At 44.5% G+C, this 11,938-nt stretch overlaps 1 protein-coding gene and 2 non-coding genes across 3 annotated transcripts; all 3 read right to left on the bottom strand.

Moving 5' to 3' along the window:
• Positions 1 to 2,954: 2,954 nt before the first annotated feature.
• On the bottom strand, positions 2,955 to 8,419 carry RPSA (ribosomal protein SA). The gene is made up of 7 exons (XM_004759305.3): positions 8,275 to 8,419; positions 7,305 to 7,470; positions 6,267 to 6,385; positions 4,345 to 4,590; positions 3,635 to 3,763; positions 3,362 to 3,527; positions 2,955 to 3,118 (listed from the first exon to the last, which is right to left on the bottom strand). Exons 2-7 carry the CDS (start codon positions 7,435 to 7,437, stop codon positions 3,024 to 3,026), a joined length of 888 nt encoding a protein of 295 aa, XP_004759362.1. The 5' UTR covers positions 7,438 to 7,470; positions 8,275 to 8,419; the 3' UTR covers positions 2,955 to 3,023.
• LOC123394627 lies at positions 4,125 to 4,279 on the bottom strand. The gene has a single exon (XR_006609380.1). It is a non-coding gene; the product is annotated as a small nucleolar RNA SNORA62/SNORA6 family (small nucleolar RNA).
• LOC123394628 lies at positions 6,454 to 6,604 on the bottom strand. Its single transcript, XR_006609381.1, has one exon. It is a non-coding gene; the product is annotated as a small nucleolar RNA SNORA62/SNORA6 family (small nucleolar RNA).
• Positions 8,420 to 11,938: the final 3,519 nt, after the last annotated feature.

The raw sequence follows: 11,938 nt of genomic DNA, 5'->3' as shown, positions 1-11,938 counted from the left end.
CAGTTTCTCTAAGTTTAGAAGACAAACCCCAAAAAGTCCATCAAGAGCTGGAAGCTGTGGTAAGAACAAAAAAATCTTACGCTGGAGGTTTCTTCTTATGGGAAGTATTGTTTCCACAATAGAGAGAAAAAAAAACATAAGCCATGTATTGTTCACAAAGTTTCCAAGGTCAGGTGGGACAAAAGAACTGAGTGTGTTACTACGTCCTGAAACACTGTGCTAGTGTGAATAGCGATGGAGAGGTGCTGAGGGAAAAAGAGGAGGCAGCCCATTTGGTCAAATAAAATGCAGGGCAGGGGCGCCTGGGTGGCTCAGTGGGTTAAGCCGCTGCCTTCGGCTCAGGTCATGATCTCAGGGTCCTGGGATCGAGTCCCGAATTGGGCTCTCTGCTCAGCGGGGAGCCTGCTTCCTTCTCTCTCTCTCTCTGCCTGCCTCTCCGTCTACTTGTGATTTCTGTCAAATAAATAAATAAAATCTTTAAAAAAAAAAAAAATGCAGGGCAGGGGAGGGAGGGTGGGAAGGTCCTCCTCGCCCAGCAGTCCCCAGGAAGACTCAGGGCTGCCAGTGGGGGAAAGCTGCCAGCAGCACATTTCAGGGTGAACACCTGGAGGGGGGCATTAATTTGTCACTTAGCTTCAGCAGGGCTTAGGGACTAACCATCTGGTAGGCACCACTGAGCCACAAAGTCAGTTTGGATTTATTTAAAATGCCCCTTCCAGTTCATGCTGGCTTTAAAGGTATTGGCTTGGGGCACCTGGGTGGCTCAGTGGGTTGAGCCTCTGCCTTTGGCCCAGGTCATGATCTCAGGGTCCTGGGATCAAGTCCCTCATCAGGCTCTCTACTCAGCGGGGAGCCTGCTCCCTCCTCTCTGCCTACTTGTGATCTCTCTTTCTCTGTGTCAAATAAATAAAATCTTTAAAATAAAATAAAATAAAGGTCCTGGCTCTGCAGCCATGGGGCAGCTATGTTGTCCTGGAGGGGGAGTGACTTAGGTTTGAACCACCTTGTGGTCCTGGGTTGGAGCAATCTCAGCAGCTATTGACAGAAGGAACACAACTAATTCTCCTGGAGGCAAGAAGAGGGTATGAGGGCAAGCTAAGTCCAGGTGGTAAGTATAACTACCACCCTTAGAACAGTGTATTACTTAAAATATAACATACAAGAAATTGTGCTAGCCATCAAGCACGTTTAGATATACCCTTAAGAAAAACAGGTACTGGCAACAGGACTGTTGGGCACCTTGAAGCCGAGCTGCGGGGAACGCCGAGCCCACTAAGGGGGTGGGGATGGACAACACAATGCCTGTTTCTTTTTTGTTTTCTCCCCTAATCCAGGGACCATCTGTGACTAATTAGATGATCCCTTTGAATGCTTGCTCAACTATAAATATTATACTACTAGACCAGATATACCCTGCTTATCTGTAAGACTTATAATCAATGTATAACTCCTATTCCTTGTTTATCTACAAGGATGATTAATGTATGGCCTTCTTCCACTCCTGTGATTACTACTAATATGGGACTGAGTTGTTTGGAAGTCTTTTCTACTGTTATCCCCAGCTCCCTTTCTCTTGCAGCTAACTTGCACCATCAAGAAGCAGCACGTGAGATCTGTAAGAAATTCCACTTGGATCTCTTGGCTGCATCATGCTGGGCATAAATGAACTATGCCAGGAGAAGCCAGCTTGTAGTCCCATACCTCTAAACTTAGGTTTAGGAATTAAAAAGATTCTAGGGGGGAAAAGCCTGTTTGTGGAACATACTACAGGAATGAGAGGAGACAAATGCCCAAGCAAGGGGAAAAAGTTAACACAAGGGCTCTAGGTTGGAGGTTCTGGCCATTAATACACACAGCTTGGGAGCAGGGATGGAGGTTGGGCCAGCAGTTGCCAGACGGGAGTCAGATTTTAATGCCAGCATTATTCTCCAGAATATAGATTAAGTTGGCAGGAAATGCCTTTTCCTGTTCCTTGTTCCCTGAACTGGCCCCCTCCACCCAAAACATACTAATAGGCTGTTAGTCCAATCTACACATCTCCTCCACTCCCAATTTTCTTCCTGCTCCTCCTTCTGCCCTGTCCCTCCCTCTAGCCATCCTGATTCCAGGAGTTAACTGGTATTACTGACCATTTGCAACACTAAAAGTGCTGTGGATTCAAGGTCTAAAGCACGTTGGAGCTTTGCAGGTTTATGGTAGAGGCATCCAAACTTGCTCTACACACAGCCAGTGCAGAATCCCCACAAAGCTGATGATGCTTGAGTCATCAAGTCCCTTCACTGCCCCTGCACTACTGTCAAGAGGCCTAGGAGCAGGTCATACATTTTTATAGGTCTTCCAAAAGGGGAGTAAATCAATTTAACTCATTCTTCCTCAAAATCTGGGTCCACCCTATTTCTCTATAATTTTTAATGGGTCAAATGTTATTGTGAAATCAGTGCAGGAGAGTACTCCCAAGTATTTTAAATGTAATACCAGAGGTCACTGAAAAGCAATTTACTCAAACTCTGGTTCTCCAGAATTTTAGAGGACAGATGGCAAAAAAAAAAAAATAAAAAAAATAAAAAAAAGCTTCAGGTCCCATCCTGAAAAAATATTCCCAGGGTTACCATCCATTTACATTTAAATCTATTTTTTTTTAGAGAGTACACACCAATGGGGTGGTGGGGAGACAATCTTAACCAGATTCCACGCCCATGGGGCTCTATGCCACAACCTCTGAGATTATGACCTCAGCTGAAATCATGGGATGCTCAACAGACTGAGCCACCCAGGCACGCCTAACTCTATTTTCAGAACAGCTATTCCTTTTGCAAAAAGGAAGAACTCTCAAGTAAGAAGCACTATCTTTTATCTAAAGTGGGCTTTAGAAGTAAAACAGAAGTCAAGACCTGAAGTATGAAGTAATCCCAGGCATTTCTTGATCTGGAATGCGAAATAAACAGAAACGGACACGACTTTTACAAACTGTTTATTTTCCGTCAACCTTATTTCCATTTTGTTTGCCTTTGTGGAAGAGCAGCTTAAGACCACTCAGTGGTTGTTCCTACCCATTCAGTGGCCTGAGCAGTGGGAGCTGCAGACCAGTCTTCAGTGGCCGGCTGGGCGCTCCAGTCTTCTGTTAAGGAAACCAAGAAAACATAATCAGCCCCACTCCCACCAACACTGGGCCTTGATTTCTACCAAATACACATTTCAAGGGACAAACACCCAAGGCAAGACCACTTCAAAACCACCCGGTATTAGTGCAGCTACAGTGCACTGGGATTAGAATCTTTCAATGCAAATACACAGCTGTGGAGATCCTTCAAAAGTTAGATTAAGAATACCAAAAATGCAAACCACGGATCACAACACATACCAGTAGGGAACTGCTGAATAGGCACAGAGGGCACCTGCACGCCTTCAGACCAGTCTGCAACTTCAGGCTGAGTAGCCGTGAACTCAGGAGCTGGAGCCGTCCATTCACCCTGGAATTCTTCCTTGGTCACAGCCTTTTCAGCAGCAGCCTGCTCTTCCTTTTCAATCTGGTTAAAGGGAGGAAAATGTTTATAGAAACAATTTTATGTCAAAGAAACAGACCAAGATGTCTGATTTGCTTATGTAACCACATGCCTTTGTGGAGGAAGCTTACCTCTTCAGGATCCCTGTAGAAGTAGAGATCAGGCATGACCTCCCACGGGTGTTCACGAGAAATGGTGCCACGCATGCGCAGAACTTCCCTGGCCAGCATCCACCACATCAGACCCACCGAGTGAGCTCCCTGCAAGAGCACCAGGTTAAGAAATGACACTTGGGTCATCCCCAACAGCATGCACCTCCCACTGTGTTCCATCATCCAGACCTTTGGTACCAACAAAATAGACATGTTTTACACTACATCTCTTTGGATGATTCTTATGTGGAATCAAGACTTTTTTGAGACTAGTAAACTGGACCAATTTGAGCTGTATGCAACCCACCTTTTTTAGGACCTTATAGCAGGATTCACCAAGTTGCTCTGAAAATTGAAAAGGTCCAGTAATGTGAGAAGCCGAAACAGTTAAGAAATACGGAGAAAAGCAGAAGAAAACACAGACCGTTTAAAAAATGATTTCTTCTTAAAGCTGACACACCTGAATTATACTTGTAGCAAGAATTACTATCAAACTCCACTCATTGGGCCAGAGACCCTTGTGGTGTTAGCGAAAAGACTTGCCCCTCGTGTAGCACACTACCTACACTTGTGAGTTCATCGGCCAGCCAGCAGCCTCAACTCCAAGCTCTAACAATGTGCAGAAGAATGCCCAACTGTTTCAAGAGTATTCACTCTTGAGGCTCTAGTGTACGTCCTAACACTGTTACCTTGTTGTTGCAAGGGATGGCAATGTCCACATAGCGCAGAGGAGAGTCTGTGTTACACAGAGCAATGGTAGGCAGGTTAACATAAGATGCCTCTGTAAGAGGCTGGTGGTCAGCCCTGGGATCAGTAACCACCAGAAGTCTTGGCTCTCGGAAGGCTGCCTGGATCTGGTTAGTGAATGTTCCAGGAGTGAAGCGGCCAGCAATGGGAGTGGCTCCAGTTGCAGCAGCAAATTTCAGCACAGCTCGCTTAAAAAGTTAACATCGAGAGTTAGCAGTGCTCCAGAGATGGCATCACAGAACCCCCCCAAGTGTCCCCAAGCAGACACCCAGGTCTGTAAGCACCTGAAGGAGCCCCTCCTATCTTCCCTCCTCAACAATGAAAACACCAAAGCACTTCACACACCCAGCAATTCTGTGTGCTCTGTGCTACCTGAGACCTAGTTACAGAACTAGGGCCCAGAAATGCTAAGCATACCCCACACCCAAGCTCTCTGCCTGGAATGCACTCCCCACTCTCAATCCCTGAGGGTACCTGTGGCTCCCTGGCTTCCTCACATCTGCATGCTCCATGACCTCACCACCTGGTTTCAAGAACCAAGAAAGCCACTCTTGTGAGTGACTTGGGCAGGTTATGCTCGTACTTCCAACACGGTCATGAAAATGAAATTCATCAATACAGACAACAAAACTGTGTCTGACATCAATAAGCACTTCCGTAATCTGGTCCAATTTCATCAAAGCTACCCTACACAAAGCAAGAATATACCCACTTTGTTTCTCTTCCCTTACTTTTTACCTCCATGAAAACGTTATTTCCTCCCTGGGACTAATAATACATTATAATTAAAACAAAACAAAACAAAACATACTTCCTGCAACCCTGCAGACTTGCTATCTTCCTGCTATATCCCAAACCCCTAGCAACACCGCCTGGACCAATATAGATGCTCAGTAAATTTTTGCTGAGGGAAGAAGCCAGGAGAGGTGTCACCAAGTTCATTCTATAGTAGAATTAAAAACTGTTTACCACCACGCACCAAACTTTAAATCCTGTCACAAGTCAGCCTCTGGGGAATAGCCCCCTCCACTGCAAAACACACCCTAAATTCACGGAAACCAGTTCTACCATCAACTAAGTACAAAAGAACCCATCTCCTACACAATTTACACACCTGTCAAAATCTAAGTCAAGCATCTTTTTCAAATTAGAAATGGGCTGATACCCTTGCTAGAGTTCTTAATCTAGTGGACTCTTGAACACCAGTTTAAACCAGGCACGTCCACCTACATGTTGACTTTTTTCCCCTTTACAGTACTGCGTAGTATTTTCCTTTCTAGCTTGTATTTTTTTTCCCTAAAAACATAGTATATACTACATATACAAAATAAACTAATCAACTGCTTATCTTTCTTATGGGTGAGGCTTCTGAAGGTGAAGAGTAGGCTATCAGGAAAGTTTCTGAGGAGTCAAGTTAAACAGATTTTTGGTCATGCATGAGGTCGGTGCCCCTGATTCACGGTGTTTTTCAAGGGTCAACTGTAAATCAATTTTCGGGACATTCATTAGTTTCTTCAACAGAAAAACAATTGCCAAAACAGAAATGGGGGCAAAATACAAGTTTTGTCCCACTGGCATTTAAAAAGTTACTTAGTGCTGGCAAAGATTCTTAATCTTAGAGACCTGATGAGTCTTGGAGGACTAGTATCCTACTAGAAAACCAGTTTTCAAGAACAAAACTGAAGCTCAACAAACCACCAGATGCCAAGTATTATGAATCCTGAAAACCTCAAATACTGGCAATCCAAGATTTGTATAAGTGGTTAAATTAGACTATTTTCTATTTTCCTCTACTTTCCCCTGCATCCCATAGTATCTGTAAGCTTATTTTTTATAATAAAAACCAAGTATACTGCTTACAAACCTGGCCCGTATTCCTGGACGATATGACACTAACATCAGCTGGGTTTTCAATGGCAACAATGGCACGAGCTGCCAGCAGAAGCTTCTCCCAGGTCCTCTTCAGATTTATGATGTAGATACCTACATGACAGCAGAAAAGTTTTTTAACACCCGACCTAATTTGCGATTTATTTTCTTCTAAAAAAATTCAGTGTAGCAGAGAGTACTATCAAACTCCAGTCATAGAGGCAAGCTCTACTGGTGTTAGCGAAAATCCTGCAGTTTTTATAGCACACTTCCGACACTCAGAAGTTCATGGGCCACGGCTGGCCTCAACCTTGAGCTTTAATAGTGTGCAGCCTTGACTCAGCAAACAAAGGACATCATTTTCTCTTCCTGCGTTAAGCCCCCCTCAGGTCCGCATATGGATTCCTCCTTCAAGTTCTCACCCACTTTCTAGTCTCTAGCCACTTTCCTTACAACCTGTCTCCAAGCCAAATTAAGCCAAAACTGCTTTACAACATGCCACTCCCAAGCTTATGTCCTTCAGTGGCCTCTGAGCTGAAGCATTCCCTTGCCCAAGATGCCTTATAAAGGCATCACAACCTACCTTTTCTTTTTCTAGTACCTTCCAAGCCTAATTGCTCCTTCCCATCTCTTGCTCTACTTTACTGTCAAAACTCAAACAAAACTGTGTCAGTACCTGTGAAATACAAGGCACTATAAAGCTAATGAGCTTCCTCATCTTTGTATCTCGTAGCTCTTACATAGAGCAACCCAAGTCCCCTAACCTATCAGTAGACATACTCTTACCCTGCAGTCCAGAAAGCTTTTCTTCCCAAAACCACCAGAACACTGTTTTTAATTTTTTAATTTCTTTCAAGTTATCTCTTATGTCCAACATGGAGTCAAACTCAAAAGACATCGAGTAACATCTCTACCGTGCCAGCCAGGCACCCCACTTTTACTTAATTTTAAAGCTTAATTCCAAAATAGTGATCTGATTTCATTGATTACTTAGCTGGAATGCCCCTCCCCCCAAATCAAAGCAAGGACTGACCATCACTTTTCCTTTTGTAGATGTACTGTTCCATCTGGAAGTCAAGGTTGGTGCCACCTAAATGGGTTCCCGCTGCAAGGAATTTGAGGACATCCTCCTCCTTCATTTGCAGGACATCAAGGGCTCCGGACATTGTGTAAGTTTCCCTTTAAGTTACGATGGGAACCTAAAAAACAAGTTAACAATCCAGTCCTTTGCATTCCAGTGATTTAAGTGGGTAAGGGATCAGGTGCACTGTAACTACTGCAGAGCCATACAGCTTCACAGCTAAATGCAACCCAAGGACCACACCTTTCAGTTTACAGTCTACTGGGATGAGACACAATACACCAGACATAGACCACACATTATTAAGCAACAGCACATCTTAATGAATGTGGAGATGGGAAAAACACCCAGATAATTAAGACGAAAATGGTGAATTGCCACTTAACACTCCAGAGTAACCCGGAATAAAGGTTATGGATAAGCAAAGGCAGCACAGAGGCAGACAAGTTTATTTTCAAGCAGACTGCAGGTGGACGCTTCAGAATTATTTCCCTCTGGGGTTACAACTAACTTTCTGCAAAACCCTGCCAAGAATCTTAACACACGGTGAACTACCAGCCCAAACTGCTGCTGTAAATGTGTGCCGGGGCCTGAGGTCACGGCCGAGTGCCGCGGTCCGAAGCGATGGCAGCACGGTGCGTTGGCACGGCTTTCTGCACCCCCGCCACCCAGCCCGCAGGCCCGTGCGCACCCTCGCCCAGCGCCCCGGCTCCAGCACGACCTCCACGAGCTCCCAGGGAATTGTGGGAATTCGCGGGCCCGGGCCGGCCACGTGCGGGCTGCCGGAGGGAGGTAGAACGCGCCGGCAGGAGACAGACCCGCTCTGCCTGCTGGCTTCTGTCCCCGTCCTCACACCCCCTCACTCAAGCAGGAAACTGTTCTGGTGACTTGGGGACGCTGGAGAACCCCACCGGGAACTCACGCGAAACAACGCCGTATGGACCCTTCCCCGGGTAGCGCGGAAAAGACAGGCGAGCGGAAATGACGCCATTATATACTCCGCCACCAGCCAATGACAACAAAAAAAGCCCAGCGGAAGGGCGGACTGGAGCTCTAGCCCAGAGGGACCGTTTGCGACGGCAGTGCTTTCCGGCGCCGCGAAGACGTTCCGCGCTGTGCGGCCGTCCCTGCAGTACTTCGTCAGGAACGCGCGCCTGAGGCCTGCTGGCGATGACGGTTTGAATTTTCGCGCAACGTGAAGAGGGTTCCTGTCCGAAGCTACAGTTTGCGCCCGTGAGAAGCTGTTGGACACAACGTGCGCAAGTATTCGATCAACAGAAGCTGGAAAAATTATTTTCATTCTTTGGAGAACAATTTGGCAGAACGTAATTCAGTTTTTTAAAAGTTGACTTTTCGGGAATTTTCCTGAAAAAATTAAAAGGAAAAGACTGTACAAATGGTTAAGACTTTTTGTTTTTTTGTTTTTTTTTTTAAGACCAGGAATATAGGTTATTAAAAGTATATTCTGTTCATATAGTACTATGCAGCCACTGAGGAATATTCAAATACGCCACGTACAAACAAGAATTGCAGGATGAGGGAGATTATTTAAAAAAAAAAAAAAAATTGAAGCCCGTTCAACTGTACTTCAATTAAAAAGAAAAGGAGGGGTTAAGTCCATTAAGCTGATGTTGGCTCTGGTTATGAGCTCATAGTCCTGAGAGCCCCGCTTAGGGCATGGAGCTTGCTTAAGATTCTCTCCCCTATGGGACGTCTGGGTGGCTCAGTTGGTTAAGCAGCTGCCTTCCGCTCAGGTCATGATCCCAGCGTCCTGGGATCGAGTCCCACATTGGGCTCCTTGCTCGGCAGGGAGCCTGCTTCTCCCTCTCCCTCTGCCTCTGTCTGCCATTCTGTCTGCCTGTGCTCACTCTCTCCCCCCCCCTCTGATAAATAAATAAAATCTTAAATAAATAAATAAAAAATTAAAAAAAAAAAAAAGATTCTCTCCCCTCTCTCCACTGCTCCCCAGGGAAGGGGTCTCTCTCTTCCTGAAAAAAGAAATAATAATAATCGAAGTCCTATACGTTAAAATATGATTTAAAAAATACATAAGATACTAAATTATATAGTAGTTTTCAACCTTGGCTGCACTGGAGAATCATTTGGAGAGCTTTTAAACATATACTAAGGCTCAATTTTTAAAATCCGATTTTTAAAATTGAGGTATAATTGAGATAAAACATTTCAGTTGTACTACATAGCCTGTATATATTGTGAAATGATCACCACAATATCCGTAGTTAACATCTGTCACCATCCAGGTATAATGTTTGTTTTTCTTATGAGCACTTTTACCCTCTTAGCTACTGTCAAATATTTAATACAGTATTAACTATAGTTGCCACGTTGTAGGTTACATTTCCAGGACTTAAAAAATCTGATTCTTAAAAGTAGCTCCTAGATAATTTTAATGTGCAGCCAGGGTGAGAACGGTTAATATACAAGTAGAGAAACTGGGTGAGTTTTTTCCTCCTCTCATTTTTGAATTTTTCCTCCTATTTTTGATTTTCTATATTTTTGAAATTTTCTGAAGAACACGGGTTGTTTTAAACAGAAAACCCTATCACAGTTTAAAAAGCTGATATAGAGGGAAGGAGGTAGGGTGCCTCGGTGGCTAAATTGGTTAAGTGACTGCATTCAGCTCAGGTCTTAATCCTGGAGTCCTGGGATGATCTCACATTGCCTTCCTGCTCAGCAGGGGGTCTCCTCCTTCTGATCCTCCCCCACCTCATGCTCTCTCTCTCTAATAAATAAGTAAAATCTTAAATTAAAAAAAAAATAGCTATATGAAAACAGAATGGGTGGCTTTTAGGGGCAGTTTTCTGTCCCTGCATGACTTTTCTGCAGGGCCTTCTGTCTCCCAAGCCACCTTAGCAGCTCCCTCCCATGTGCATCCTCCAGTCCCAAGACTACTTCCTTTGTTACAAGGAGGACATTGTACTCTAATTATGTTTAGGTGTTTCTCAAAATAATATATTTGTCACAAATTAACTTTGCTCTTTTTTTTTTTTTTTAAGATTTTATTTATTTGACAGAACACAAGCAGGGGGAGCAGCAGGCAGAGGGAGAAGCAGCAGGCTCCCCACTGAGCAGAGAGCAGGTGGGCTCTATCCCCAGGACCCTGGGATCCTGACTTGAGCCAGAGGCAGAGGCTCAACCAACTGGGCTACCAAGGCACCCCAATAACTTTGCTCTTGAGAACTCCTCTGATGAAAATCCTTGGCAAGGAAATGAGTTGACAAAGGTCCAATGATAAATGACTGACTGTTGGCAGTAAACCACAGTGAGGAGCCCTTGCCCCAAGTAGCACTTGCAAAGAATATCTAGTATTCTTGCAGCCTCCCAGTCCTCTGCGCAAGTTTTTGCAACATTTTTTATTCATGCCCATTTTTTTAAAAGATTTTATTTATTTGTTTGAGAGAGCAGCAGGGAGGAGCAGAGGAAGAGAGTGTCCCAAGTAGATTCTGAATTGAGCACAGAACCCAACAAGGGGCTCTGTATCATGACCCTGAGATCATGACCTGAGCCAAAAACCAAGTCAGTCGTTTAACTGAGTGAGCCACTCAGGCATGCCTGCCTATTCATGCCCATTTTTAATAAATCTCAGAGCCTATCTTTTGCACACTTCTGATTTCTGGGGTTCATATTTAAGGAAAACTTGGGGTGTCTGGGTGGCTCAGTTCCTTGAGCTTCCAACTCTTGATTTCAACTTGTGATGAGTCTCTCATGGGATTGAGCCCCACATCAGGCTCCAAGCTCAGTGTACAGTCCTGCTTGAGGGTTCCTCTGCCCCTCCCCCCTGCTTGCACACTCTCTAAAATAAATAATCTTTAAAAAATAATAAAAGGGATAAAAATAAAAAGAGGGATGCTTGGATGGTTCAGTTGGTTAAGCATCTGCCTTCAGCTCAGGTCATGATCTCAGGATCCTGGGATTGAGTCCCGCATCAGGCTCCATGCTCAGCAGGGAGACTGCTTCTCCTTCTGCCTGCTGCTCCCCCTGCTTGTGCACTCTCTCTCCCTCTCTCTGGCAAGTAGATAAATATATAATTTTTAAAATAAAAAAGAGTAAGATAAAAATTTGGCTTAAGTTTTTTTTCCAAATATAAAACTACACTAAGGACTGTAGTCTTTTGGAGCTACACTTCACAAGACATTGAATGGCTAGGGGAACTCTTGTTCTGATTTACAACTAAGAGAATATGGGCCTAAGCTTCAAGTTCACCTTGGACACCTTCACACCTCCTTCTCTAGGTGGACTTCCTCCTTCATTTGTAGGTCTGGTACCCAGCTGTGCTACAGTCCTCTCCAGGAAGCTTACCTGCAGTAGCCCGAACAATGTTCCAAAATAACCATTCCCTCCTTTGTCCCAAAGCTCTCATTCCCTTAGTAAAATGGTAGGTTCTTTCTGTCTACCAAAAGGATTCTGTCTTGCAACTTCCCCCTCTCACTTGGCACTTTTTGTCTTGCAGTTGTTCATGTAATAGAATCTCAGCTTTGCCACACGGTGTGCTCTGAAGTCACTTAACCTCTCTCAGGAAATAAGAGCTATTGCCTATTTCAGCTGCTGCTGTCCCCCAGAAATAA

The sequence above is a fragment of the Mustela putorius genome, unplaced genomic scaffold (genome assembly GCF_011764305.1).
Source record: "Mustela putorius furo isolate JIRA1106 unplaced genomic scaffold, ASM1176430v1.1 tig00003834_pilon_pilon_pilon, whole genome shotgun sequence".
NCBI lineage: Eukaryota > Metazoa > Chordata > Mammalia > Carnivora > Mustelidae > Mustela > Mustela putorius.
Note: the sequence above shows the minus strand (reverse complement) of the source record. Positions and strands in the feature narration are given on the sequence as shown.

Bases quoted from the DNA above. Each gene is read 5' to 3' on its own strand.
- RPSA (XM_004759305.3), bottom strand. From the start codon at position 7,437: ATGTCCGGAGCCCTTGATGTCCTGCAAATGAAGGAGGAGGATGTCCTC. The intron at 6,386-7,304 runs GTCAGTCCTTGC...GCTGTCATGTAG, and splicing joins CTACAAAAGGAAAAGTGATG to GTATCTACATCATAAATCTG. The intron at 3,528-3,634 runs GTAAGCTTCCTC...CCCTTTAACCAG, and splicing joins TCTACAGGGATCCTGAAGAG to ATTGAAAAGGAAGAGCAGGC.